At 38.2% G+C, this 27,334-nt stretch overlaps 1 protein-coding gene across 1 annotated transcript; it reads right to left on the bottom strand.

The window, feature by feature from the left end:
* TSPAN3 (tetraspanin 3) lies at positions 1 to 25,638 on the bottom strand. The gene is made up of 7 exons (XM_082321843.1): positions 25,483 to 25,638; positions 13,067 to 13,258; positions 12,044 to 12,118; positions 8,170 to 8,271; positions 7,657 to 7,809; positions 7,260 to 7,343; positions 1 to 2,247 (listed from the first exon to the last, which is right to left on the bottom strand). The coding sequence occupies exons 1-7, from the start codon at positions 25,543 to 25,545 to the stop codon at positions 2,155 to 2,157; spliced, it is 762 nt and encodes a 253-aa protein (XP_082177969.1). The 5' UTR covers positions 25,546 to 25,638; the 3' UTR covers positions 1 to 2,154.
* Between the last annotated feature and the right edge of the window lie 1,696 nt (positions 25,639 to 27,334).

Genomic DNA, 27,334 nt, shown 5'->3' with positions numbered 1-27,334 from the left:
CAGTTAAAAGTTTGGTTGGGCTTTGTTTAGATTGTGGTTTATGCCAAAGAGAGCTGTAAAGTATTTATTGAGTAGATTCAGAAAAAGTTCCCACGTTCCAGCATGAATTCTCTGCATTTTCTAAAGCAAGCAGAGACTTCCCTGATCTACAAGCAAGTACTTGGTGCTATACCACCAAGTCATCTCTACTCCAAATCCATGTCTTCCAGCAAGATTAACAAGTGCATGCACTGTAATCTTTCCATAACTATCCTCACTTCAAAGAGGTATGTTCAGACTCTTAACTGCAGAGCTTATTTCTGCCTTGTTGCTAGTAAGAGCTGACTACTTTTTGAAGCATCCTTGGCTTTGTTTTGTGCAACACAGAAGTCTGTTTTAAAACCTCCCCAATCTGATTCTTACAAGCCAGGCTCGTCTCGGTCTTATTAGTCTGGGATCCTACCAAGCATATCTACAATATGCAATACAACATGAGGCAGATAATCCTTAAATTCGTCAATGCTTCTGATAGTAGATTCTGTTAGCAGGCTTGCTACCACATCCGGGAAATTCAGTGCCAGAGTCCCAGGAGGCCTTTCAGGTTATTAAGCCACATACTGTACTAAGAATGAAAATCTAAGCCCTAAGGACATATCATCTGAAACCCACCTTTAGAAGTTAATATAGAATTCCAAAAGCATACTTCTACAGCAGTGTAGCAACTCTAAGAAACATAAATCCTCCACAAGATATATTGGCCTTAACAACAGACTACGCATACTAGAATTATCTTTTCCTTGAGTGATGTTTCTTTGTGTGTTTGAGAACATTATATTGATGTCCGTTTGGCTGAGCATGTCTACTTTACATGATAAAGCACATAAGCAACTGGTAGAAAATCTGAACATTCCTGGCTTCTGAGAAGAACGAAGCAACTGAAGCCATGGAAAGCAGAGCAATGACTAAGCATCTGAATAAGACACATTAATGCATAATTAACATACAGCAGTTATAGTATAGCTATTCATACCCCCCTGCTGAGAGGCAACAGATTCTTTCTTAATTGTATTCACAAGATGTGAACTTTCCACCAAGTTCAACCAAGTTTGTTGTGCTGTGTTTCTCTAGTACAATTTCAAATAAAAAGAACAAATACCATACAATCGAGCTTCCACCAAACCAAGCTTCCACCAAATACAGATCTATTTAAGTGAAGCCACTTAAAACTGGTGCTTTCGTACTAAAGCTTATGCTTCTAGCACACCAGGACTCCATTTGAACAAATACACTGGAATCTTAAACAGAAAACAAGACATGTTTATAGGGAGGATATACAGAGATTTATTTAATCAGGTTTACTATTTACAGTTGAGATCACTTTCACATACTACTCTGCTACTCTACATGGCTACATTGTTTCCAAACCAATTTAAGATCTACAGTCTAACAGTTCACTCAACACATAAATCCGCTCTTCATAGAAAAATGAAATATTTCATTATAGAACAGTAGTGCATACATTATACTCCTGAAAAGCCAGCTTGTATTTTAAACCACTAATGCTTGAAAGATTTGATCTCTGAAGGTCAAAACTGCAGTCACATGATCCTAAAATTTTGGTTAGTCTTTTTTTTTATTTTACAATTTTATATATAAAGTGTACTGGACTTAAGTGTTTTTTAAAAAGTGACACTGGTGAGGGGCAAGATTAAAATATTTTTTTCCCCTCAAATTAAATAACAGCTGGCTTCCTTTGTACAACTTTGGCCAAAAAAGTTCCATGTAGTGAAGGTTTAGGAAATCCTCTCTCTATATGCAAGAATGAGCCAGTTAATGCTTAGAGGTAATCTACCAAAGTAGGCACACATCCTTTGACTTTCATATCAACCAAATTACACTTAACTTGCAAATGGTTCTGAAATTAGAAAGTTTACTAGTATACTAAAACATTTAGATACATGAATAGCTGGCTAGAACAGTGAAAGTCACAGGTAATTATATGGGTGTGTGTAAAGCTGAGTTGTTTTGCCCGTCACCAGTGTACAGTACAGCTGTTCTCATCTGTGAAAGGTGTGCTTTGACTAAGCTTAGGGCAAGAAAGCTATCGCAGTAGACCTGGCCCATTCACCTTCCACATAAGTGAGATAAGATTGAACCGCATGTTTGCATTCTCTTCTAGGCATAGGTTCCGCCAGTGATGAGAAGTTCGTAGGCAGGATCCCGACTCCTCCTACATAGTACTATACAGGCACACAACATGCCCAGAAGCTATGGAGAAAAAAAAAAAAAGAAAACAAGCTAAGTGCAAAGAAGGAACTTCAAGAGATTTAACCTCAGCACAGAAATTGTCAGCATGCTTCACAAGACTGTCCATAAGGCAAATGGCAACAAATGCATTGTTCTTGAAAAAGCTTCATTTCCTGCTGCAAAAAGCAAGAGCCACAAACTCCAGCATTATTTTCTTGCAAGGCTATCCTGGACATCTTTAACAAAAGTTTTTTTGGTCAGCCACTTGTATTCTGCCTCAGTAATTGAGATGGAAGAAATTACTAGTTTTTTTTATGAAAGGTACAGATTTTTAGGTACTGTATCTGGTATGAAAAATCACAGTGAAGTTCAAATTCATTAGCCTCTAATTGCTATGATGAGAAAGAGCAAAACTGTAGAGTTTTTATGAACTTACTTCACCGCTGAAATATCTTTCAAATGCTTGGTCTCTGTTAACATGTCACATTAGAAAGCTTAACTCCAATGTGAATTATTCACTTTTAGACATTTTCCTGCTGTTAAAATTCACAGTACAATGACTGTGCTGACAACTTTGCCAGGAATTTAGTGTATGATCACCCCATATACATTTACAAGACTTAAATCACATGAATGTAATCAGGGATGTAGGACATAATATTTTACAGAAGTTGCATGTTTACTGAAGGTAGAATAAGACTGCACCTACTAAAAAAAAAATCAGGTATAGTGTTGTGTTGTCTACAGTAATTTGCAACAGCTTCTAGTAAAGTAAGAGATTGTATTGATTTGGTCATACGCATCGAAGTTTACTCACTGATGCAAATATTTCAAGAGGCTCCTGTCATAGCTCTGGATTATAAAGCATCACCCAGAAGGTAAATAAGTTCCTAAAAAACCCAGAAAAAACCCACCCTAAAAAACCCTTGAACAGAAAGCAAACAAGAATGAAATGGGTGAGCAGACAACCAAGTATAAAGCTTCTTCACTGATACAGCAAAAACACGGTGAAAACACAGCACTGGGACAAAAGAATTACTCACTTTTTTTAATAAAGCCTGATGCAAACATCACATATGTAAGAAGTTCTAAAACTAAATGATGGTACATGTAACAGTACTTAAGTCTGCTGAAAGACTGAAGAGAGAATGTTTTAAAAATCCTAAGTCTAAATAAAAACCTAAGTCTAAATAAGCAGTGATTATAAAGAGGCATGATGAAATTCTAGTACGAGCTTTTAATTTCCTGGAAAGGAACAAGCTGTAAAGATTAATAATATTCTTTGTCTGGAGTGCATTGTCTGCTTTGGATCTATAACAGAAACCAGCTCAGGTTCAAGAAAGCATATGGAGAGTAATCTAGAGTATGGCACTTCAGCCTGTTGGTAAAAACACCACCTTTCTTCATTTTCCATCAGTACTTGGGTGGTTCCAGTTCACAGACTAACTCCCAAATATATGTTATCATAGAATGGTTTGGGTTGGAAGGAACCTTTAAAGGTCATCTAGTCCAACCATCCTGCAATCATCAGGGACATCTTCAACTAGATCAGGTTGCTCAGGTTGTTAAATTCATGTCAGAGTAAAAAAAAAAACAAAAAAAAACAAAAAAACAACAAAAAAAACCCAGAACACAAAAAAAACCACCAAAAACCACAGAGTTACATGAGAGAATGACTCTTCATGGACACGGTCCTTTTAAGTGAGGAGGTAATATCCACAATTTAAAAAAAAAAACAAAACCCCTTAAGTTGGACTCATAAAATAGAGAGTTTATGGTAGTTGCCAATGGCTACAGAACTCTGAAGAAGGCTCATAGCCTGCAAGTACAAAAACTTGATCCTTTTTCCCCTGTTCAAAACAAGGATAAAATGAAGAGTGTGCTGCAGAGAAACACCTCCTTTAGTCTTTTGCTATAATTCATTCTAGCCATGTACGTCAAATAAATAAAAAGTAGTTCTATCACATTTACAGTTACTCACACAAAGATAATCCTGTTCAATGACTCACTCAAGACATACAATTTATACACAGTTGTGTAAAATCTGAAACAATCAGGTACTATAATAAAACCTCATGTAATCAACTTTTGAGTTACCATTTAAATCCTTTAGGAGGCCAGTGAGCATATTGGTATAGCACCTCTAAAACCTTTTCTAAGGCATTTCATAATGTTTATCTTTAGTTGCTACTTAATACTGTGAAAAAAAAAAAAATTTAGAAGTCTGTGTTGAGGAAGGATCCATGCATTCACCTCTTCAACTTTCAGAAAAGTTTAGACATCTCCCACAGTCAGAAGGTTTGTTTAGTTTGGGGTTTTTTATTATTTTTTTTTAAATTTGCCTGCTAGCAGTAACTATATCCAATCTTTCATCAAACCAATTTGCTTTTTTGATATCAAAAAAAGCAAGTTCACTGGCTGTATATACACATGCCAAGCTCAGGATCTTGTAAACAATCACTAACTACAAAAGCTATCTTTAAGAATTAACTCTGCAGCTATACAAGCAGCACATCTACTGCACTGTAATGTCTTTGCTCCCTTCAGTTTGCCTCCTATTTATTAATAGTTCTGGGCTGTCACTGTGGTTGAGACCAGGGAATTATTGCACACTGGAAGATCCCCATGGTAACTGAAACACGAACACACCAAAAATTACTTCTATGCAGAAAAGACTGTTTCCCACAAATTCCAAGCCTTGCAAAAATTCTCTTCTCAGTCTTTTCATTTTAAAAGAAGTACTGAAGGCTAAATTTGTTGACTGTAAGCTACTAGTAGTGAACTTTGGACAGCCTTATTGCATAACATATGAAATAACAATCAGTTCAGAGTGGACCCTATGCAATAAGCACAGGAAAGGTAGTAAAATTCACCAAAAGGTAGGAAAGACATAATTACTCCTCTAAGTTTACAGCACATGACCTAAGTTACAGGCCATTTGCCGAAGTTTACATTCTTATCTCCATTTCAATTAGCCCACACACTATTTTGCTGAGAATCAGGCTAAGCACATACTTAAATTCTGTAATACAAATAAGAGGATGTCACAACTTATGTTAAGTTTCAGGAGATAAATAGTAGAACCATTTGAATACTGTTTAGTATTGACTGAAACTAATGTCATTTTAAAATGTGACTTTACAACCATTCAAACTGTGGAGCAAAGATACAAGAATATGACCTCTGATAGACTTAAATGTGATTACCACTCAGTGAATATTACTAGACAGAAATTTCAAGGGTATTCCCAGCCTCTATTCTATATTTATGCTTATTCTATTTGTTTTCTAAACAGGTATCACATAGCTTGTTTTAACGTTAAGCAAAAAGATTTCAAAACGCTATACTGCAGCACTAGCAAAGAAATTTTTCTGATGCTCTTATTTTATTGACAAACTATTTAGACAATATGTACTTTCTGCCAATAGCTTGATTACTGACATGTGGAGACAAATCAAAGAGGACCCACTGCAAAAGGGATACAACTAACATGCTTGCCTAGAAGTGATGAGCCAGGAATAACAGAAAGATGCAAGCAGCCACATTTCCATTGCAAGCATGTGTCAGAAATTCTGGTCCAATCCCAGACAGGATTTTAACTGTGCTGCATTTTGGGATGGACGTGTTAATCAACCTGCAAACTCCAAAACTAGGAATAATGCCTCCTCTTGGGATTCAGCTCAACCGGCCTCATGACATACATTTTTTCCCACATAAAAAATCTGCCACAGTAACCATGGTTGTGGTAAATACATTGATTTACATTAAATATATATATTTCAGTGTTCAACCAGACTAAATATTGCTTTAACAGTTAAAGTTTTAAGAATGGCAGTTAAAAAAATACCCTGTGCTCAGTTTTCTGAAGGAGATCTCACCAAATTTAAAGGTCCATAGCTGAAGTAATCTGGTTCTGGACAGTACAACAATATTACTGTACACAGTGTTACCTACGAGTATATCCTTGTACCACTGAAACAGAAATTTAACCATACTTTCACAAGACTGTTTGCCAATTATTATTTACCTTCAAACATACCATCCAGTTCAAAGGCTGCTTTTGAGAACAAAAGTGCCTAAACTGCCTGACTCAACAGGTACCATGTTTTTCTGAATTCAAATGCTATTAAGGGCACAAAAGTAACTTTGAAATTAGTTTTCAGGTCTCTTGGGATTCAGCATATGTACTACATTTATCAGAGGTCATAACATTGGCACAGCCTGAAAATAATGTGATTAATGTACTAAGCCTGCCAAATTGATGAGCGTTCAAAATTCCAATTTTACAGATAAGTTTGGAAGACAGACCCAGCCTTTTTTAAAAAAAATCTAAATAAATACTGAGATACACATTAGTCTATTTCCTCAGTTACTTTTTTATGGCCAGGGTAACTGTAACAATTAAGGTTCATGTGGGAGACAGCCTGTGCTCAATTTTAAGTAGGCAGGGTCTCCAGTTTAGAACCCCTTTTTTTGCTTAAGTTCAGAAACCAAGAAATCTCCAAGAAACAATGCAAAGCTCAGTTGAACAAAAGCAGAGCATGCTATCAAAAACCCTGGTGTATCTCCTGGGAGGTCCTGATGTTATTTGTATGCCATGAAGCAGTTAAGCTGATGTACCTCTAAAATGGCATGAAGTACAAACTATCTGTTTTAAAGTTGGAAATTAAATACTATGCAAATTCTTCAAGTGTTAAATGCCATCAGGGCATATTCATGATATTTAACACTTTGATAAATAGTTTTCAAGAAATAATTTACCATTTACATTCTAGTAGATTACCGCATGTAACACTGACTGTTCAGCTATCTTCAAATCTAATAGAATATACATCCACATAGAAGTAGTTTTTAGACCATGCATGGTTAAGAAGTTCGGCGTTAGTGTGTCTAGATCCTTTTGACTGATGTTCATTTATCCTCAAAGCAAGTAGGGACTAAAGCTGTCATCATCCTGCGCATACCTGTAATAACCTGGACAGCGGTTTAGAATTTCATTTGAGAAAGTTTACAGCTAAAGAATATTCTCTTACCTGAATAGCAGCAAACGCTAGTGCTGCCCAGATGACATACATCATGATCTCTTGAAGCTTCTTTACAACCAGAGCCTCACACCCCTGAAACAAGTAGACTTCTTATATAACCATCTGGCAAACACATTTAGACACACACACACCAAAAAACCCCAAAAGCAAACGGGGCAGAAAGATAATTCAAACACTAAGAAAAGTCATTACTTAGTATATCACAGATGAAAAAAAGGAGAGAGAGAGAGAGTGTGCCCCCTTCCCCCCCCCCCCCCCCCCCGAAACCACGTTTATTTCCTATTAAAGCAAATACAACCAAGACTTCACACTCCCACTAAAGAGAAAATTAAATGACTGTCAGCAAAACATGTGGCTACATAAGTTCATACTTCAGCTGTCTTACCTCAGAATAAAGGTCCATTGGGCGGGTCAAACTGCCAGTACAATTGCTGAGGGCTGCTTTGCAACAGCTAAGCGGCACACTGTTATTTTTAGTTTGTTTGAACCAGACAGTATACTCCCAGTCTGAATAGTTATGGATCCCACAGCAGCGCAACTGAAAAATCATAGAGATAAAAAGCCAATGTATTCATCAGTCAAGAAGTGGGATGAGACAGCAATTCTAACTGCAATACCAAGAACACAAGCATACTAAGATTATGTTCCATTGCAGAAATGTACATATGTACTAAATATTTGAATCCAAACACTGATTCATAGATAGCCAGTTACACAAAATGCATCTCCCTATCAACAATGTCATAATCCTAATTTTAACTGAGTTAAACTATTTATTGACCAATCAGCTGTTTCCCAGATTTGTCAGAACAGAGGAAGATATGCTATATTGGTAGCACAGCACCACAGCATCTGTGTTTTAAGGACTGAAGAATTCCCATGTGTCTCGCTGTCTCACCTGCCTCTGTACATAGTCAATAGCACGACTGGCTGCATCAGGATTTGTCCCATTGTATCCATTATATACTTTCCGAATGCTGTGATCAACTTCATCCTCCACCTGTGAATTATTAGGAAAGCACCTGCATTAGCACACCAACAGAAGTAGTACAGGTCTAGGTAAAATTATTTCTAATTACAGCAATTCAGGAAACCAAGGTAACTCCTTATCATCTGAAATCAGCAAACTTTGGTGGTACAGCTTCTTAAAATTCTAACTTGACTCTTGCAAAGATGTTCCTATCTTGCAGCTAATGGACAAGAAAAAAACCCAAGCATCTATCTTCCATGAGACTGCAGACAAAGTAGCTTTGCAATATATCTCAGAATGGAAATTGCTTTTATTATGACACTGCTGCAGACATTCCATGAAGTTAAGGGCTCTCCATAAGAGCACGCAATCACCTTTCCACTTCCTACTCCTCCTTCAAAGTTCCAAACCAAAACCAGCATAATCAACTGGACTAACTGGTTCCCTTTGGGACCACAAGGATATGAGTAAGTCGTACCACCTGCTCTTCCCACTCTGATTGAAGCACAGGTAAATTCTCAGATATGAGATCTTTTGGCTGACTATTCCACCCTACAGTGACCATGCTCTCTGTTCAGTCCCAGTCCCCCCACACTTCCTGAGAAACACTGATGGCAGTACATTGTACATAGCAACAGTTACTGGAATAGCTCCTAAAGCTACTGCAGATGAGTCAAGCTGCTAGAGAGCCTGTCAAGTACATTTGTTAGAAATGGATGCCACCCAAGAATCATTACTTGTCCCCCCCAAAAGCATCTTATAATGCCCATTTTGGAGGAAATCTTACTAGAACCTTTTAAGTAATATGTTTCACTGTAAACTGTTACTTAAATGCACAGAAAGTTTGGTGTAGCTAAACATTTGTACAATAGTAAGATTAGCTCTGAATTGATTTTTTTTCTATCACATTCAACAGGAATTATGTGCAAGGAATGTAATCTAGGGCTGAGCAATAACTAAGCATGCATATTCTTTAGATTTGCAAGTTACAGTAGGAAGGTCTTGCCAACACATCATTCCCTTAAATGCTTTAACGGAAGAATTTTCTGCAGCAATAGCAGAAGCTTCATTCTCCCCCACCCAAGAATGCTGGTTATCTCTACAAGTAAATCTGTATCAAGATACATACGAATAAAAGTCAATTCAGCCTGCACAGGCAACTTGTTTCAGACTAGCTTAAAATCAATTGTTTGATGATTTAATGTGATTTACAACTCTGATTCATACAACAAAACAGCTGTTCCATTTGTCATATAGGTTTTAAAATCATTTATTTCGGTGCTTGCTTGTATATCATTTGGCTTATGGTTCAATTAGGGCAACATTATGCCTGAAAGCCATGCAAATTACACACAATGCAAACAGAAGTCAATAGCTCTAGCTAACTGGCAGGTTTTATGAAAAATTAAGAGAGTGAACTACTCTACCCAGGGGAAAAAAGCCAGTAAGTCCTCAACCAACCAACAGCCTGTTCAATCCCTACTGTCATTTACAAAAAACCTTGCTTTTACTGATAAGGACCAATGCTAGCAGATTCTGCAGCAGGCCAGTATCACAATATGACCTAGGCACGCTTCACGTTGCTCTGAAGGAGTCTAAATTGGATCAACACGTGCAGGTTTACAGAGGCACTTTGGCAATCAGTCATTGTATCTTAACATAAAAGGGCACAATGCCACTTTCTTGAGACATTATACTGATTCTCACTTAGTACCAACAGTTTTGCTGAACAAGGGCCATGACTTCAGTCTTTCCTTTTGTTTGTAAAGTTTTGTTTGGAAGTTTGTACAGTTAACACTAAAGTAATTCTAATATGATTTGGGTGCCTTTTCAAAAAAAAAAAAAAAACCCAAACCAAAACAAAACCAAAACAACCCACAATCTATACGTGCCATGTCAGAAACAACAGAACAAAATTAGCAAAGCACAGAGCTGCCTTATTTATCCTGGCAAAAATAATCAGAAATCTAAGCACATTTCACCTCCCAATCCACTAGTAATAAATCTAAGTTATTTCCGACACTCCTGTTGTACTTGAAAACAATAGTTTAATATGCTAAGTGCTGCAGGGTAGTAGAAAACTGCCATTTTTACTAACAAAACCTGTCTGTCCTTTCAAAGGATTTAAGATTTAGTTTTCAAATACTGACTCCCACAAATGGTTTAATGTAAGACCATGCTGCCACCAAAAAAAGACTACCTTACCTCTTCCCCCAAGCTCTGACCCTGCATTACCTGCAGCTGTGAAACTGTATGGTAGCAAGACAAAAATGAGAGGCAACAGGAACATGCAGCTGGGACCAATCCAATTTGAGTGTTTAAAGTGTGTAATTTCAGATGGGCTAAGGAAGAAGGATCTATGCATCTGCCTTATCTGCTCTGAATGCTGTTAACTGGAAGAGAGCAAGCCACTTTAAGACTGGAACACAGAAGAGAATAAGATGACCACAGCTTAGTCCAGATCAGATCCATGGTAATTCCTGAATAACTATACTGTAATACACTACACCTCTGCAAGTATTGGAGCAGAAGGCAACCATCCAAGTTAACATGTAACAATGCAACACGTTTCCCATTCTCCAGGAATTGTACTGCTTTCCTCAGTTGCTTCTAAGGACTACTTCCACTACAAGCTTCCGAGTCCCAAATGATCTTCTCAGTGCACTGCCAAGATACCAGAAATCAGATGTAGACCATGAGAACAATATATCCTGCATTTAAGCATCGCTGATAGAATAGGTTGCTTCAACAGAAATGCTCTAACTGTTATTAAGCCAGATTTATAATGTCTAGTTCAAGGTCCTCTCGTTAGCTGCTTACTCAAGGCAGCCCTCCTTTGCAAACCAAGGAAAAACTCTAGATTTTACTTGGTCGTTGCCTCACCGTTTCTTCCAGGACAGCAGGGGAGAAAGCAGGAAGGACAGAATACTGAACTAGCAAGACCTATGTTGCTTATATAAACACAGAAGGCCAAAGAAAGGTAAATTGTGTTGTAGTTCAGCTTGCTATTAAGATGTCACTGGAGTGTCCTACAATGCGATCATACTACACGTCATAAGTACAAATGGCTTTCCTGCTAATTTTAGGCAAAATTTAGGTGTAGACATAACAAATGGCAGTAAAACTGTGCAAGTTGGAAATTTCTTTACTTCAAGCTACACTGTGGTATCTCTTAATACGATGCGATATATTTCTGCCACATACTATGCTGGTAGAAACACAATTAATGTCATTTTTCTGGTCCTGTTTCTTAACTTCCATTAAACAAACAGTGGGAGAAGTCATAATTTCTTTAGCTATAACCCTTGTCAACAACCTGTATAAAGCTTGAATGTGTTAATGTATACTGTCTATCTATTTGATTTTATTATCATGCAGTGTTAGTTTGTATACCAAAACAGAAGACAACATTTAAATTATTGCATATCAAACCAATATGCCCTATGTTCCAATACTGTGTAACCTAAATCATTCACAAAGTCAAAGCATAAATAAATTAGAAGACCATCTGGAAAATTGAAAGGTACCAATTACCATGAGTCCCCTATACTGTTCAGCTGTTAACGATATATTCCAGTGAGTGTTTTGCCTACGAGAAAACTTTCTACTTTACTTTGAAGAATATTAATGTTCTAAATTTTAAGATATTGATATCTCAAATTAACCCACTTAGAGGTTTAGTTTTATTCCCTTAACAAATACCCATTAATAGTTCCACAGAATCAAATACAGTGAAGACTACACCTCTGTATTTTGGTCACAGTTGACAACAAAACACATACTGAAATTGAGAAGTTATTACCTTTGCTCTGTAAATGTATCCAAGAACCACCACCACAACTTCAGTGATAAAAACCAAGAGCAGGATGATCACAAACTGTAAAATACAATCAAGAGTGTTCATGCAAATAGTTTTACCCATTTTACCTTCTGAAAGTCTCCATATAGATTTTGCTATTCAAAGTAATTTTTCAGGTAAGGTTTTAACAGGTAACTTAAAGCAGGCAACTAAGTTGGCCAAATGAGCTCAGAATTAACTGTGTTCAAGAAACTTTAGTGTTTGTAGCTTCACCAAGTAATAAGAAGCTGCCCATTCAGGCAAGTGCTGATCATTAGGAGTGAAAACACCATACTGGATCAAGTGTTTCTTTCAATCTTCCTTCTGGGAGATAAATAGGAATGTCACATTAAAGAAGCTACCCAGGCTGTTACTAAGAGTGGTAGATGGACTAAGGGAATGTTTCTTTGGATTAAGCCCTGTAACAACTGACAGAGACAGCAAGCTATGCATTTGTCTTGGTATATTTAAGAGCAGTTTTAAAATAAACTGTTGAAGAAGTCCACACAGCATCCAACAAAACAAACAAACAAAAAGGGACAGTTTAAATACTGGCCTCTCTCCTACCTAATTCTCAAGCTAAAACTATAGTTAAAATGCTTGGAAACACATGGCATGAAATACTGCAAACAAAGTGTCCAAATTAAGCCATAAAGAAAAGTATTTAGGCATCACAATAACCCTCAGTTAACCTCGATGCAAGATATTTAAAACCAGAAGGCTCCTGGATCACCTTTCACCCTCTCCAATTTCAGCTTTTCAACCAGAACAGATAAAAGGGAGATTTAAAAACTGTTATGACTTAATCATATATTTCTACATTTTTTTAATGAGATAAGATGTTCATAACAAAATATAAGGGGAAAACATTTAAGGCTATAAAATAAGATTAGAATAAACTTCAAAATATTTTCGAAGTCTATTAAAAGGGAAGGCAGCCAAATATACAACAGGCAAACACTATCACATAGAAACTCTGCAACTTACCGTAGCAAGCCCACAGCGACTTTCTCGAATTGTGGCACAGCACCCAATAAGTCCAATAATAAAAAGAAGTGTTCCCACAGCTATGATAATAACTGCTGGAATTAGTGTGTAGACATCTTCAAAGAAGTGATCATAGTCATCATATGTGATGAACACATAGGCTCCCACGTAGCACAGTATGCCTGCTGCTGCCTACAATAGACACAACAACACGTTAAGTTTCTTTGAACGCCAAACCCTCCAGCAAGGCTACTCTGCAACAATTATTTTATCGAACACCATACAGTAATCTTCCTCAGAAATTAGTTTTTTTTTTTTTTTTTTTTTTTTAAATTTAGAGATCTTTGCTAGGTTACAGCATATGTTTATTAGGAACATGTCAAATGGAGGCTAGCCAGTAGCTTTCAAACTACATTTAATCTAGGCAGATTAAGTTTTGACTACACTATGGAAGTCTTCTGAGGCATGTAGTCAAGAAATGAGGGTAACCATGGTATGAATACCAAAATCTTGCTCCCTGTTCTCAAGTACTTCCTTCCCATGCTGTGAACTACACTTTCTACATAGTCTAGCATTCACAAACTGTCTTATACTTTTGAGAACAGGATTCCAGCCCATCCAAGCAGCAAGTTATTTGCTATTCAACAGCTTTTCAGAACATGTATGCAGTTCTTTTATCTGCCCATTATTTACCTACTACTTATTCTTCCATTTTGCTGATTACTACCTATGATTTAATGTTAGAACAGAATAGATACACACATCACGTACTTTAACCTCTGCTAGGGAAAGATGAACTGCTAGAAACAACAGCCTTTCTGAAGCTTTCACAGCACTGGAAAACCTGATTCTAACCAACAGAGCAGGTAGGAACAACGGTAAAACACCAATTATTAAAAGAGAGAACCAAATACCTAGAGACACATACTACAAAACTTTCCAGTTTTTAAAAGAGATGTTCTTGGAAGGATCATCGTACAAAATGGTCTTTATTAAACAAACAAACAAAACAATCAGTTAAAGTTACTGCAAATAAGACCTGTAGGATGGATGTGCCACTATACAGATTTAAAACACTAAGACAGAGCACTTATATCAATCTGATATGACCTTACCTCCCTTATAGTTACAGGGATCCCAACACATCAATACCTTCATTAACTTTAAGCTGAGCAGACCTAGTGAAGGACAGACAGCTGTTGCTTCAGGAGCCAGCTAACACATTTATTTCAAAATAAAAGGGCCTTATCAATTTTTGCTTTACAAATGTCTTTCATAACCCTCTTCACACTTGCTGCAGAATGAAAGAGTCCTGCTATATATTAAAATGAAACATTTATATTCAATTGATTTGCAATGATGGACAATATGATTTGAATATTTCATGACACACTTTTCTGGTGTCCCAATACAAAGCTAAGCTAAAACAATCCACTCAGAAGATGCAACAGCTAAGCTATGATATGGGGACTTTTCTTTTGCTGTAAAGGGTAGTGTCCCCATTACAATCCAATCCATACCCTGGACACAAGAGTTCACTCAACTGGAATATTACACACTTCAGTTCTGATCTGAGGAAGAACACTGCAGGCTGCCTCCAGCCCTCCTTTCCCACTCAGTGGCCTTGTAACCACTCCTATCCCTGCACTGCAAAGATGAGGGCCAACAGACACACATATAGCTAGTTCCAATAGGTATAATACTACAAGACTGGGTCATGCTATTGTAGAATCAAAGAATCAATTAATAATTCAGACCAGGAGGGACCTCAGGAGATCATTTAGTTCAATTTCCTCCTCAAAGCAGGGTCAACAATGAATTCAGACCAGGTTGCTCAAGCCTTTGTCCAAAGTCTTGAAAAATCTAAGGATGGAGATTCCACAGCTCCCATGGGCAACCTGTTCAGTGTGGCACAGAACAAGACAAGTCATAAGACAACTGGTACCTAGTATTTCAGCACTTTTTGCTATTATGTACTAGAAGTACTGCAATATTACAGCAACTATTTCCTATAAAACAATACTGCATAAACACTACTAGAATAATATTTTACGTATGGAATATCCCCTGCAGGACTTTGTTATAGAAACACTATGTCAAAGAAAAAGGTATTAAGACCCAGCTCAAAAGTATCATTAGTTCTGCATGGATTTGAGCAATATATTTCACCTCTCTGCCTCTTTCGGCAGTGAAGGTAAGTGTGTACTCCACAGGAATCTTAAAAGCATCCAGGAGGCTCACATTTATCCAATAAAAGGTGCTATATAGACACAATGGTAGTGAAACTGAAATTTCAGTTACAGTCAAAGACCAACAGCAAGATATCTTCCCCAGACAAGAAAATCTGAAGTGAACAAGCTATTACAAAATCGCTCCTTTGCACAAAAGATGTTGAAATGCTAATCCAACTATACAAATGCTGCCATGTTAGGTACAACATGGCAAAATGCAGACATACAATTTCTGTACACAAAGCAAAGATTCAAAGTAGTGTCACTGAACAATGGAATTACATTAACTGTTGCCTAGCAATGAAGCGTGTGAATGACAGGACAGTGATGTAATCTCCCATTTCTAAGAACTAAAATGCTTGTTAGAAATATGGTATATTGCAAGGTGGCATATGAAAAACACAGCTGTGGCTGGCATTGGGCACAGAAAATATACCACAAAACTGACATCAGAACTGTTTGTGAACCCCTTTGTCCTTCTCTGTTGTGTGAAATTTAAAGTGGCTTCCTTCTTTTCTAAGAAGGATCCGGTTCATAAACTGCATGAGCGGATATATTTAAAGAATATACTTGAAACAAAAAAGTTTAACCTTTAAAAAACTGTCATTAGCTTTCCTTCCCTACTTCAAGAAGCATATGTATTTTAAGAAACTTTGCTCTTCCAGTATTATGCCAGATGAGTCTGACAAAGTATAGAGACTAAATATTGTCTCAGAAACTAAAAAAAGCCACACTCTGTGCTTGTTAAAAAACATTACTATTTTGTAATGACTATTGGAAAGGCAGATTTTTCTTTAAACTTCTCAGAAGGCTTCACTAAATCCTTTCTACATATGATTCTATAATGACTAATCAGCCATGACAGCATTTGGCCTTAGGTTTTGCTTCTAAAGAAGGTTGTGGAACTGGTGTTTCTGTGGAAGAAGCTGCACATTTTGGGAACAGCAGTGTGCATTCATATGTCTATAAACCTTGCACTAGAATAATGTGGAAGTTGAAGATAAAGACATTGCCTCTACTTGATGAAGCGACCATACCCTTAAAAATTACTGCTATCTCTTGCTCAGAATCACTTCAAAAAGTAATCTTCGGGGTGGGGGGTGGGGAGAGTCCTGAAAGCAAAGGTGCCTATGGAGATTAAAGCTCCTTTCCTGTGCATCACAGTTTTAACACTACTTCGAACAGGTACAATACCCAGCCTATCACAGAAAAATGAAAACAGGAACACCACCCAGTCAGTGTACAGGAAAACAAGTTCCAAATGCCTTCCCTTTTCCTTTCACATCACAGCCATGTGATGCTTAGTGTTTTCTTCAGACTGCTCTAAACCAGGAAGGGGGGAGGTCTCTAAATCAGCATTTTAGCCGGGATTAGGAAAGTGCGTTTGAAGCAATCCTTTTTGCTCATCTTCTGATGATTCTCACTTATTACCTTCTGGTTTGCATCACTGAATAGTCTTAGGAGTGTATAACAGGACTCACTTTGGATGAAACTAAACCAGAAGATGAGTGCATTTACTGTGCTAACTGCTAACTGTTCAGTCCATGGGACCAGACTAGCCTGAGGTCCTTCTTCCCTCACCACAACTCAGGAGTTTCAACATCTGGTCCTCAGCACAACTGGGTTTTGTTCCACCTCCATAGTACCATGTTATATTTTAATGTAAATAAAACTTAAATACTGTGACAACAGATAAGGACAAAGAGCTAGTTTTACCTATACAAAGTATGCAATCTATATTCATTAGTGCTGCACCAGTTAAATGCACATTTATTACCTGTTGCAACCCAAGAATAAAGTTGAACATGTGCTTTTTTAAAAGAAAAAAAAAAAAATCAAACCAAAACCCCAGAACAGTACCATGCACATTAATTTGCTTCTCAAAAACGGAATCGCCTAGAGAAACTGAAATCTGTGTCACAAGTAAAGACACAAGGATAATTTAAAAAAAAAAAAAAAATCACAAAATCATCCAAATCTCAGTGCTTATTATCCAAACAGTAAAACTGCACTAAGTCCAAACTTGCTCAAGTCAAAGACATTTGAATAAAAAGCTACCACATTTACAGTCATGCATTTCCTATCATTATATAGAAGCCAAATATATGAACTGTGCACAGTTCAAATAAGTCTTTGATAAACAAGGCTTGAAGGAAGAATTCTCGAACTTAATCTGCTCAAGGCTCTGAATAGAGATGGCAGCAGCTCCTGAATTTGTGCCAGGTCACATGCATGCTCTAGGGAGATGACTGGTTATTCAGCATTCACACATCCTTTTAGAGTTGTTTGCATCTAACTTGTAGTACTGAACCTGAAGTGGCATACTCTTATTTTAGGATGAATTAACCTTTAAAAAGACTGCCAAGACAAGTACACTTAATGAAGACAGTTTGTTGCAAAAGGCTTGAACAATTAGACATTCTTTTGATCAGAGTAAAAATTTAAAAATACATAGACCTCTTACAGTTCAGAAAAAACTTGGTATTATTGCTTTGGCATGGGCCCCTAAGGAGTTATTAAAAACCAAACAAGGATGCAAAGAACCAGAGGGAAAACTGGAAGATCTAATGACAATACATGCAATGATAAACATCACTCAAAGCATTATAGGAAAGCATATTTAAAATTTTGGGTTCTTCGAGCGAGTAAACTTTCTCCCCATCTTTGAGCTGGTGTAATACGGCTTCTTAAGCCCATGCCTATTTCACAAAGTCAGCTTTCACCTTTCACATGCACTGAGGTATACAAGGCTACACACTGTCTAGATACACCCTGAAACAGTTTCAGGTTTGGGTTTTTGTTGTTGTGGGTGGGGTTTTTTGTTTGTTGTTGTTGTTGTTTTCTAAGTAGGCTGCAAACACATACCAAGAACTGTTTTCATCTTTTCAGTAATGATCACACACTACAGCAGTCTGAAAGCTAAAATTTTGCCTAGCTATGATGATGACTGGTAAATAAGATCTTTAAGCTACTTGTTCTGTTGATCATTTATTTATCAACCACGGACACTGCAGCTCCATTTACAAACTAATGCTTCCTTATACTACCCCACTAATGTTGCTCCCAAACAGATCTGATGAATGCTTTGTAAAGATATAAAATCTTTGGACAAGTTTTCTCCTTCATGTTACTTTTGCTGTTTACCTTGCTATTAGAATTTTCTTCACTTTGGGACCACAATAGAACCCACAAAAAAAGAGTTTTTGAAATTTTTTTGGTACTCTTTCAATTGACTAGGCCAAAGAACAGTATTTGTCCCTTTAGAATCTGCATTTTATTCACTGTTTTCAGAAAAATACATACTCTGTGAACAAGAAAATGAAGGTAGCAGCAAAGTATTACATGTTAGAAGAAAACACACTTGACATCCAATTAGGTAAAAGGAATATTTTACCTTTTTGGTAAGGATACCTACTTAGAAATTCCTACTACTGCCAACTTTACCATTGCTGATTGGTAAATTTTGGTAGTAATACAGATACCACCCTAAAGCCAATTATTGGTCATTCCACTACTAAAGCATCTTTAAAGACTGGGACTGTAAAATACACCTATAGTATATTCAGATAGACCATGTGCATCATCTTTGATAAAAAGAAGCAAAAAAAAAGTAAGAAAACATCTTCTACCCTAACAGTCCTTCACCTTTTCTGCCTGGATCCTGTCCTAGGATCATCTTCCCAACCTGTGTATTACTTTCCTTATGTTAAACTTCAGTGTATCTTTGTTCTCACTGCCTTTCTAGTCCGATGCAAACATGCCTTTTTTTTTTTTTTTTAAAATACACTCCAGGAGAGTTTCTTGAGGGTCTACAGTTACATCAGTTTCATTCTTCATAACAGTTACTTTTCTCCATGCATACCAACGCCTGAACATTTCCTGCCCGTAAGTAGGGACACTGCTATTGTGGTTTGCCACCCAGTTTTGGGGCTTCTTTGGACAGTATCTTAAAAAGTGGTTTTTTCAAACTACTTTCCCATTATTTGACTTCTACTGTATTTCTCTGACATTTTCAGTTCTCTCCAACACTAGAATATTCATAGCCTGATTACTGTCAGATAGAGAAAGAGTTTTCCTGATTCGCTTCTTTAAGTTTCTTTCAGCTTTCTGTCCTTCAAAATCCAGTTCTTCAGTTTTAACTTCAAAGGCCCTATAGGATATCTCTGCTGTTTATTTCTCTTACATTCTTTTCAGCACTTTGCTACTCCGTATCTCCACTCCCGTCTGAAACAAATACACACCGATAATTGACATTTTCTCTGCTTGCTTGAATTGGTGGCCATCCAACTTAGAACCCAATGGCTTCCTGACACTCTTCTACTTTGTTCTCATCAATAGTAATTTAACTGGAACACTGAGGTATAACTGTCTTACAGAATCCGTTGGGAGAAGAAAACTAGCAATTCCATTCAACTTTGTAACATAGCTAGAAATATTTTAAAGGCTTATAAAACAGAGCCATGTAAAATTCAAGTCAGCCAGACTGCTTTGTTTGTATTAGCCAAATTCAATTCTGTAACACTCTGCATAAAACCCTCAAATTCAAGTCCTTTTGCAGCTAAAGCAAAAGGCTGAGCTAGGCTGCTTTTGCATTTGGCATTACATATTTTAAGTATCACCAATTGCAAGAGGCAGTGCACCAGCAGACTGAGGGTACACCCCCCCTAAACTAGAAGGGATGTTAACAATATAGCCATTCTTTTAGGGTCATCAAGGTTGTAACTTGACCTGGTCCTCCACTGTTTCCAGCTTCCTTGCCCTGCACAAGAACAATGATGATTACTCCATGCTACAAAGTTTCACCAGGTAAAGTGATATTTCAAATTCCATGTACTACTCAAAGATATCACATTTAGCTTTGCAGGTTGTTTTTGCTTCTGTTAGGTATTGGCTCTACTTTTAAGCAAAAGACCAGATGCAAAAAGTACTGAAAAATCTCAGGCAAAGACTTGAAACTCATCCTGTAAAGAAACATAAATGACACTACCATATTACTTAAAAACAAACTGAAGCCTTACCAAAAATCAGGGCCCAGCCCATGCTTGCTATCTGAAATGTTTGCTACCATGTCCAAATATTGTAAGGAGGGGGGGAAAAAACCCCAAACACACACTCAGAGAGGGCATGACACTTCCAGAATTTTAAATCCTAATTTTTTTAATAAAAAATTAAATTTCTTTAATGCATGGGATTCCAAACGCTTACACAATCCTGCAAATACACTCACTTCACTACCACAGCAGCAGAAGCACAAAACATTCAACTTTGACATCCAGAAGTGAATGTCCTTCAGGACAAAGAAGGCTTCAGTCAAGTAATTCCTGATATGTAGCCTTTGGGATCATCTGTCAATCATAGTCTCTGATCACCAAAAACCTCTCAAGAAGTTTCTTCATTAGCCCAGCTTTTAGAGTCCATACCAGAAACAATTCCGAAGCTCCCAGTAAAACAGAAAAATTACTTGGCTTACTCCTATGTGTGACAGGAAGAACGCTCTACTTTTCTGATTTTTCTTTCTACTGCTGAATTTCAATGAATTTTCCTGTTGCTGCATTTTCTTTCTCTTTTCTACCAGAAACCCAAAACACATGACATACACATTGATAGCTACAGCTCCTTTTAAAGATAGCACACATAGTTCCTCTAAGATAATACTACATGATTTCTAATACTATGGTTACTGTACCATGGTGAGCATGCCTAAGTTGTAAAGTGAGGACAGAATTGTAGAAAGCATTCTTGCTGTACAGAACTGAAGCCTTCAGATTTCTCTAAACAATCATACCAAAGAATGTTTTATAATAGCGTAGTCAAATGAATTGTAAAATTAATGATTTCAAGTCAGCTAAATAATTGCAAGAGCAACTTAAAAAGTTAGTTCACAATGACTGAGTTGAAAATATTGCAGAAGCAGAGTTCATTCCTTTTCTCAAGGAGCATGACAGAGTTGAAGAAAAAAACCTCAAAGCAAGCACAGGGTAATAGGTACTGTTTTAGCAGAGCAGGCTATCAACACAGACATATTCTTTGGGAATATAGAATAGACAGACACCCTTTTCCGAAGCAAGACTACAAGCGCCTCTGAGTATTTTATACATCTATCCTATACCCTAAACATAAGCCTGAAAGCATCTCCCTAGCATTTTTCTCTCCATCTCATTTCTTCAAACTGCTTTCAACTGAATTATGCAAGCCACCAGATGAAGCCTTAAATTAAGAGTTCACAAAATAAACACATTTGACAGTATTCTTTAGATGTTTGCTCCAGATAAATTTATTTCCTCCTCTTTCAAATCAATGCAGACTTGTATTTTAACAAAAGGGGTTTTTTGAAAAACATGCTATTCTGAAGTACTTTATGATCATCTTTTGTTTGTAATTGGTCATATTCAACATTTCATCAAGATATGAAAAAATATTTCTGATTATCAACTATTTTAACTTTTTTTAAAAAAATTATCATTTAATATTTTCCTGTCATACCAGTCATTCTAATCTTTCCCCACTGAAAAAAAAAAAGCCACACCACATCCTAAATCCTCAGACAGATCAATGTTGGGATTTCCACTCCACCAAAAATACTTCCCAGAATATATGTAGTAGAAGTTTCATTATTTTATTTCCAAGATGTATTATCTTTCACATCACAATTACTTCCTATGCAATACCTTTCCTTGAAGAGAAGGACTCAGCATCATGTAAATGAAAATGAAGTCACTAGCTGACCAAATAGATCTTGCGCTAACTTAAGACAAGATAAAGGTCAACTGAAGGACTGTTCTTCCTTTGCCATTTATCATGTCTACTCCAAAACTAATTCATAACAACAAAACACTAAGAAACATACTAATCTGATCTGTATTCCTCCGATCTTTCTAAGAAGGGCAAGTTTTAGCTGATGCTTCTTATTCATGTGTTTCTTTGTAAAGTACCTTTGAGCTTAAGCACTCTCTGCCAAATTATCCAAAATTCAAATAAGTGTTTCATGCAAGATCTGTGTCATGCTACTCTTGATGGCTACTCCTCCTGATGCTGTTTTCCTGCAGTATTTTGTTTTTAAGGCAATATGTGTGTCTATGGTAGATGTACTCGATGCAAATACAACTCAGCTAAACTGTCAAAGTACCACACCAAAAACTTGAAAAGGTGCGTAAAGCCCATGCAGCTTTCTACATGATAAACTAGCACCCATCCTGCTGTGAGAGGAAGATAGCTTCCACAGTCCATTTTCTTAAAAAAAAAACAAACAAAACCCAAACTGTAGTAATTATTAACATGTAGGAATGTACAGTTAATATAAGAATTTAACAGGATGGGAAAAAAGTTTTCACAAGACTATACAGAAACAAGATCATTTTTTAATAGCGTCAAATAGAAAATTTAATAAGTAGCACAAGACTTTCCAAAAGGAGATTAACTTGTAGAATCACTGGCAAATTGAGTGGAGTTTGGGTTATTAAAGTCAGCAGTCATAGATGATGAATGAGTGGGTATGGCTATGACCTGTCAGCAAGCCTGATCTGCCTTTTTCAGACCGCTTGAAAGAGATTTTTAAAAAAGTTATTCTAGACTACAGAGTAAAACAAAAACATGTGCTTTTTCTTCAGCAGCAGAAGCAATAATTTTCTCAACATCTTGCATTCATAAGACATTTACCAAAACACTCTGAACATTCGCATCCTCCCACAAATATGAGACCCATGGGCAGGGGGGAAGGTATAATTCACTTTGATCAGCTGCTCTTGCAGAACTTCTGATAGCAAACTATGCAGAAGCAACTTGCCGTTACTACAGATGACCATGAAGATGATAATGATCATAATACATAAGATTTATATATGACACCCTATAGAGACACATTAAATTTATAAAAGCAATTAAAGGAGGTTTCCTAGTTACTTGACCAGTTATAGGCAGTTACCTATTGTCAAGTCTCAGTGGAAATCTGGATGATCTAATTATCAAAACTGGAACTACATATGAATGACAAGCAAAAGATTTCTGTTACAGCACAGAAGCAATTACATTGTCAACTAGATGGGCACCAAACATTAACATCAACAGTCAGCTCAGTCAGCAAATGAAACATGCTAGATCAAGAGCTGGAATTCTCTCTCTTTTGCCATTTAAAAGTGAAGATGTACTACTTTTGATGAAAGTATGTAGATTTCCTATTTTTAGGCTATAGCTTGCTAAAGAGAGGAAAAACATTGATTTTTGTAATTCTCACTTTAAGAAAACCTGCCTCCTTCTACACGCGGCTGACAAGCAGTAACGTTGTTCCAGCACAAGCAACACAGTTACCTATCTGTCAAAAAGCTATCAGCACAAGCTGAATTCTTAAGCTGGAGATGCTTTACATAACACAAGACTGGTGATTAATTTGACATGAAGTACATCCTATCTAAATACTATCTGTCCATTTTAAATTAAGTCAAGTTTGTCTCAAAAAAGGTCATCAAAAATTCTAAAGCGCTAGATTCAGCATTACACAAAATAACTTTGTACCCGCTACTGTTTAAGCAAAATAATTGCAAATTTCAACATGCAATACTAAATGCAGCAAATAACAAACAATACCTTTCAAACATATATTAAAACTATCACTAAGCTTTTGGGGTGGGAGAGAAATTGCATACAGAATTTGTGTTCATTTATATCAGCAACTAAAGAAAACATTACTTCAAGAACGCAACTCACAACAACTACATGCCCAGTCAAAAACTTTTAAGTATGACATAGCAGCTATCACAGTTTTTTTAATGCCATTTGCAAATATGCATGTAACAAAAAGCCACACCCAACAAAGCACAAAGCAGATTCCAAACAAATGGCTGTACTAAAAGCTTGATGTAACTACCTCATATTTCAAAGATAAAGAACCGAGCCTATACATCTCAGTCAAAATTACAGATTCCTGGTATGCACTACTTAAAGTCAAATATACCTCACGTTTTTTGCTCATCTCTCTGGACAGCTGTATACAAATGCTGATGAGACTGCACAGATATGCATTTTCCCTGACCATAATTCATTTTTAGGCACCCATGAGAGGCATTCCTTTGTAAAAATTTAGACAAGAACATTTATCCTGTAACACTTGTTAGATTTCACATGGCTTTCAATATTAAATGAGGTAGCTATATATAGCTACATTTTTATGTTCTAATATCTTGTTACCCACTATTACTTTTTCAAAGCTGAAATCTTTGAACAGCTGGGACAACAGATCTGCTCCTGGAGCTGGGATTAGAGGATGAGAAATGCAGTAGCTAAATGCAGAAAATGAATTCTTAAAGTCTACAGAATATTCTTTAACTCGATTTCATTTCTTTAGAATTATGCTGTTCTGACAGGCCAATTATTACAGTTAATATAACGCCAAGCTACAGCCTATATGTCCATCCTGAGAAAGGCTGCTTACAGCAACCTACTATTCCACCAACCCAGGCAAGCTTTTGTCTTGCTGTCAGTACGACTGCAGTTGTGGCAGGTTTAAGCGATGCATAAATACTACGATGCAACCGTGGTTACTTGAGGAAGCAAAACATGAAACTTACTTTTGGACTATTAAGTTATACATATATCTCCTAATTTTGTGTTAAAAATACAAGGAAGAACATGGTGCTCCATACCTACCACTAAGTATTTGGGACAGACGTTCTTAAAGTAAAGGCCAAAACCTAGATGGCCATAAGAGCTCTACAGAAATTAAACTGGCAGAGACCCGAAAACCTCAATAATACAACTCAAGCTGTATTCAGTTACACCAGCGTCTCTACCTAAAGATCCCTAATGCTCTTTAAACCTTTATTGCCAGGCTACTGAGGCAACAGATTCAGCTTCATCCACCTCCGAACCCTGCGGGGGAGGTGGTCTGGGAAGGAAGGGGCTGCGCCCACCGCTAAAACACGGGTCCCCGCGAAGGTGCCCCAGACGCCTGTTAACAGAAGGCGCTTAAATACAAACTGATCCGGCGAGGTGGCGCGGGGTGGGGGGCTCCCAGCTGCTGCCGTACGTGAGCGAGGACCGGGCAGTGGCGAGGCGGCCCGGGCCGGGCCCGCAGCGCCCTCAGGGCCGGGCCTCGCGCCACGGCCTGCCCGGCCCTCCCCTCACCGCAGGGCTGCGGGAGAGGCAGCCCCGCGCCCGGAGACCCTCACCCTCCCCAGCCGCTCCCGGGCTCACCCAGAAGATAAGGTTAAGGAAGACCAGGACGGTTTTGGAGGAGGTGATGCCGCACTGCCCCATCGCGCCTGCCGCAGCCGCCCCTCAGCCTCCGGCCGCACGGCTCCGCTCCGCTCCTCTCGCCTCCGCTCCGCCGCCGGCCCCGCCCCACGTGACCCAGGCGAGCCGAGGCGGCGGCGCGGAGAGCCTAAGATGGCGGCCCGTTGCATCACGTGGAGGGGGGGGAGGAACCTAAGATGGCGAACCGCTCCCCCTTAAAGGAACCGCGGCGTGGCCCGCGCGTGAGGCGCTGAGGGGCGGCTGCGAAGCCGCGCGGGCTTTGGCGGGCTTTCCTTCCCTTCCCTCAGGAGAGGGACGCGGTTCGTCAGCCTCGATGGCAGCTTAGCCTGGAGTGATCAGCACTCCTGTCCTCAGAGATCCCCCATACCACAGCTGATGACATCTCTCGGTAGACGCTTAGATCATGAGGGAAAAAGAAACCCGACTCAGTTGCCATCTGAGGAGTGGTTTGATGGCAGGACTCTGTCCCTTCAGGAGGCTGAAGGGTGGTGTCGGGCAGGAGCACTGGGGGCAAGAACTGAGGCGAGTCCACAGAAGAGCAGCCGCCTACGAGACATCTCTTCCGAAATGACAGCAAGGAGGATCTCGCTGGCTGGGTTGCCTTGCTAACCTGCTACCAGCAAAGGGTATAAAGGTGCACAATGTTGGACTGTGAGGAGATCTCTGGGTGCACTGATGGATTTTAAAGGAGAAACTGAACCTGGCTCCCTGTGACTACATTAGCTGTGCACCAGGCATGGCAGGCAGGGAGAGCAAATGTTTAATGAGAATGCCATGCATTTTACAGTCAGGACATTTGTCTAGCGGGAAGAAGGAACACTTCCAGTGAAGCAAAAGAGCATGGCTCTTGTTGGACAACCCAACAAAGAGTGAGGAAAGTGCAAGCATTGCTGATTCTTAGAGCATTTTGGATGCATCCAAAGAGGGTGAGGTTTGCCAGTGAAGAACAAAAGAAAAGTAACTTAAGAAATTACGAGATGTGCATGGTTTCCACAAGCTGTGCTTTTGCTGAGACTGCACATGCGCTCTTGGAGTGAGGGCAAGGTAACACCCATCCTGTATTTGCTGTCCTGCTTATTCATAAGGTTCTCTTTAGCACGGCAAGGATCCAGCCCTTCATTATGAAGGCCTTGTTTGCTATCTCTCTAGTCAAACCAAACCACTCCTCCCCTATGTCTTCTGGCATCATGGTATCTTCCTTCTTGATCTTTCTTTTATTCTTTCTCCCGCACTTTTCCCAGAAATACCTGTTGTTCCTCAGCTGTTCTCTCCTGCTTGGCAAACTTGCTTCACCTTGTTCATTTTCTAGCAGATTTGCTTCTCAGGTGGAAATGAAATTACGCATGTTATTGAGGTCCTCAATGTTTTAGGGATCAGTCTCGTAAAAGCAGACAAGTAACAATCGGTTATATTCCACTGTTCTGTTTCCATGGCAGCAAAGTTAGGTTTTTTTTTCCTCCTGCAATTTTGGGAAGTTATATCCAGAACCAGTTCCTGGATACCATGGAGATATTAAGTCTTTTTTTCATCTTTCTTTTCAGGTCCTTGTATGCTCATGGATGAGCTCCTGCAAGCCTTATCAGAGCATTTTCTGTCACTAAAAATTAATGTATATATCCGGAAGATATACTTAAAGTTGCACAATTAATATGGTTTTGCATTGAATTTATGGCATTTAGGGTGTGATTGTGTCTTGTAATTTCTGCTTTTCAATGTGTTGTCTGTTTGTGCTTTATATATTACAATTCTGTGACATATGGCACTTCTAAAAGCATATATATATAACACTATC

This window comes from Platalea leucorodia (genome assembly GCF_965183815.1).
Source record: "Platalea leucorodia genome assembly, chromosome: 9".
NCBI classification, from domain to species: Eukaryota; Metazoa; Chordata; class Aves; order Pelecaniformes; family Threskiornithidae; genus Platalea; species Platalea leucorodia.
This window is presented reverse-complemented; position numbering and strand designations above follow the sequence as displayed.

Bases quoted from the DNA above. Each gene is read 5' to 3' on its own strand.
- TSPAN3 (XM_082321843.1), bottom strand. From the start codon at position 25,545: ATGGGGCAGTGCGGCATCACCTCCTCCAAAACCGTCCTGGTCTTCCTT. The intron at 8,272-12,043 runs GTAATAACTTCT...AATAATTCACAG, and splicing joins GATACATTTACAGAGCAAAG to GTGGAGGATGAAGTTGATCA. The intron at 2,248-7,259 runs GTAAGAGAATAT...TTTTCTCCATAG, and splicing joins TAGCGTTTGCTGCTATTCAG to CTTCTGGGCATGTTGTGTGC.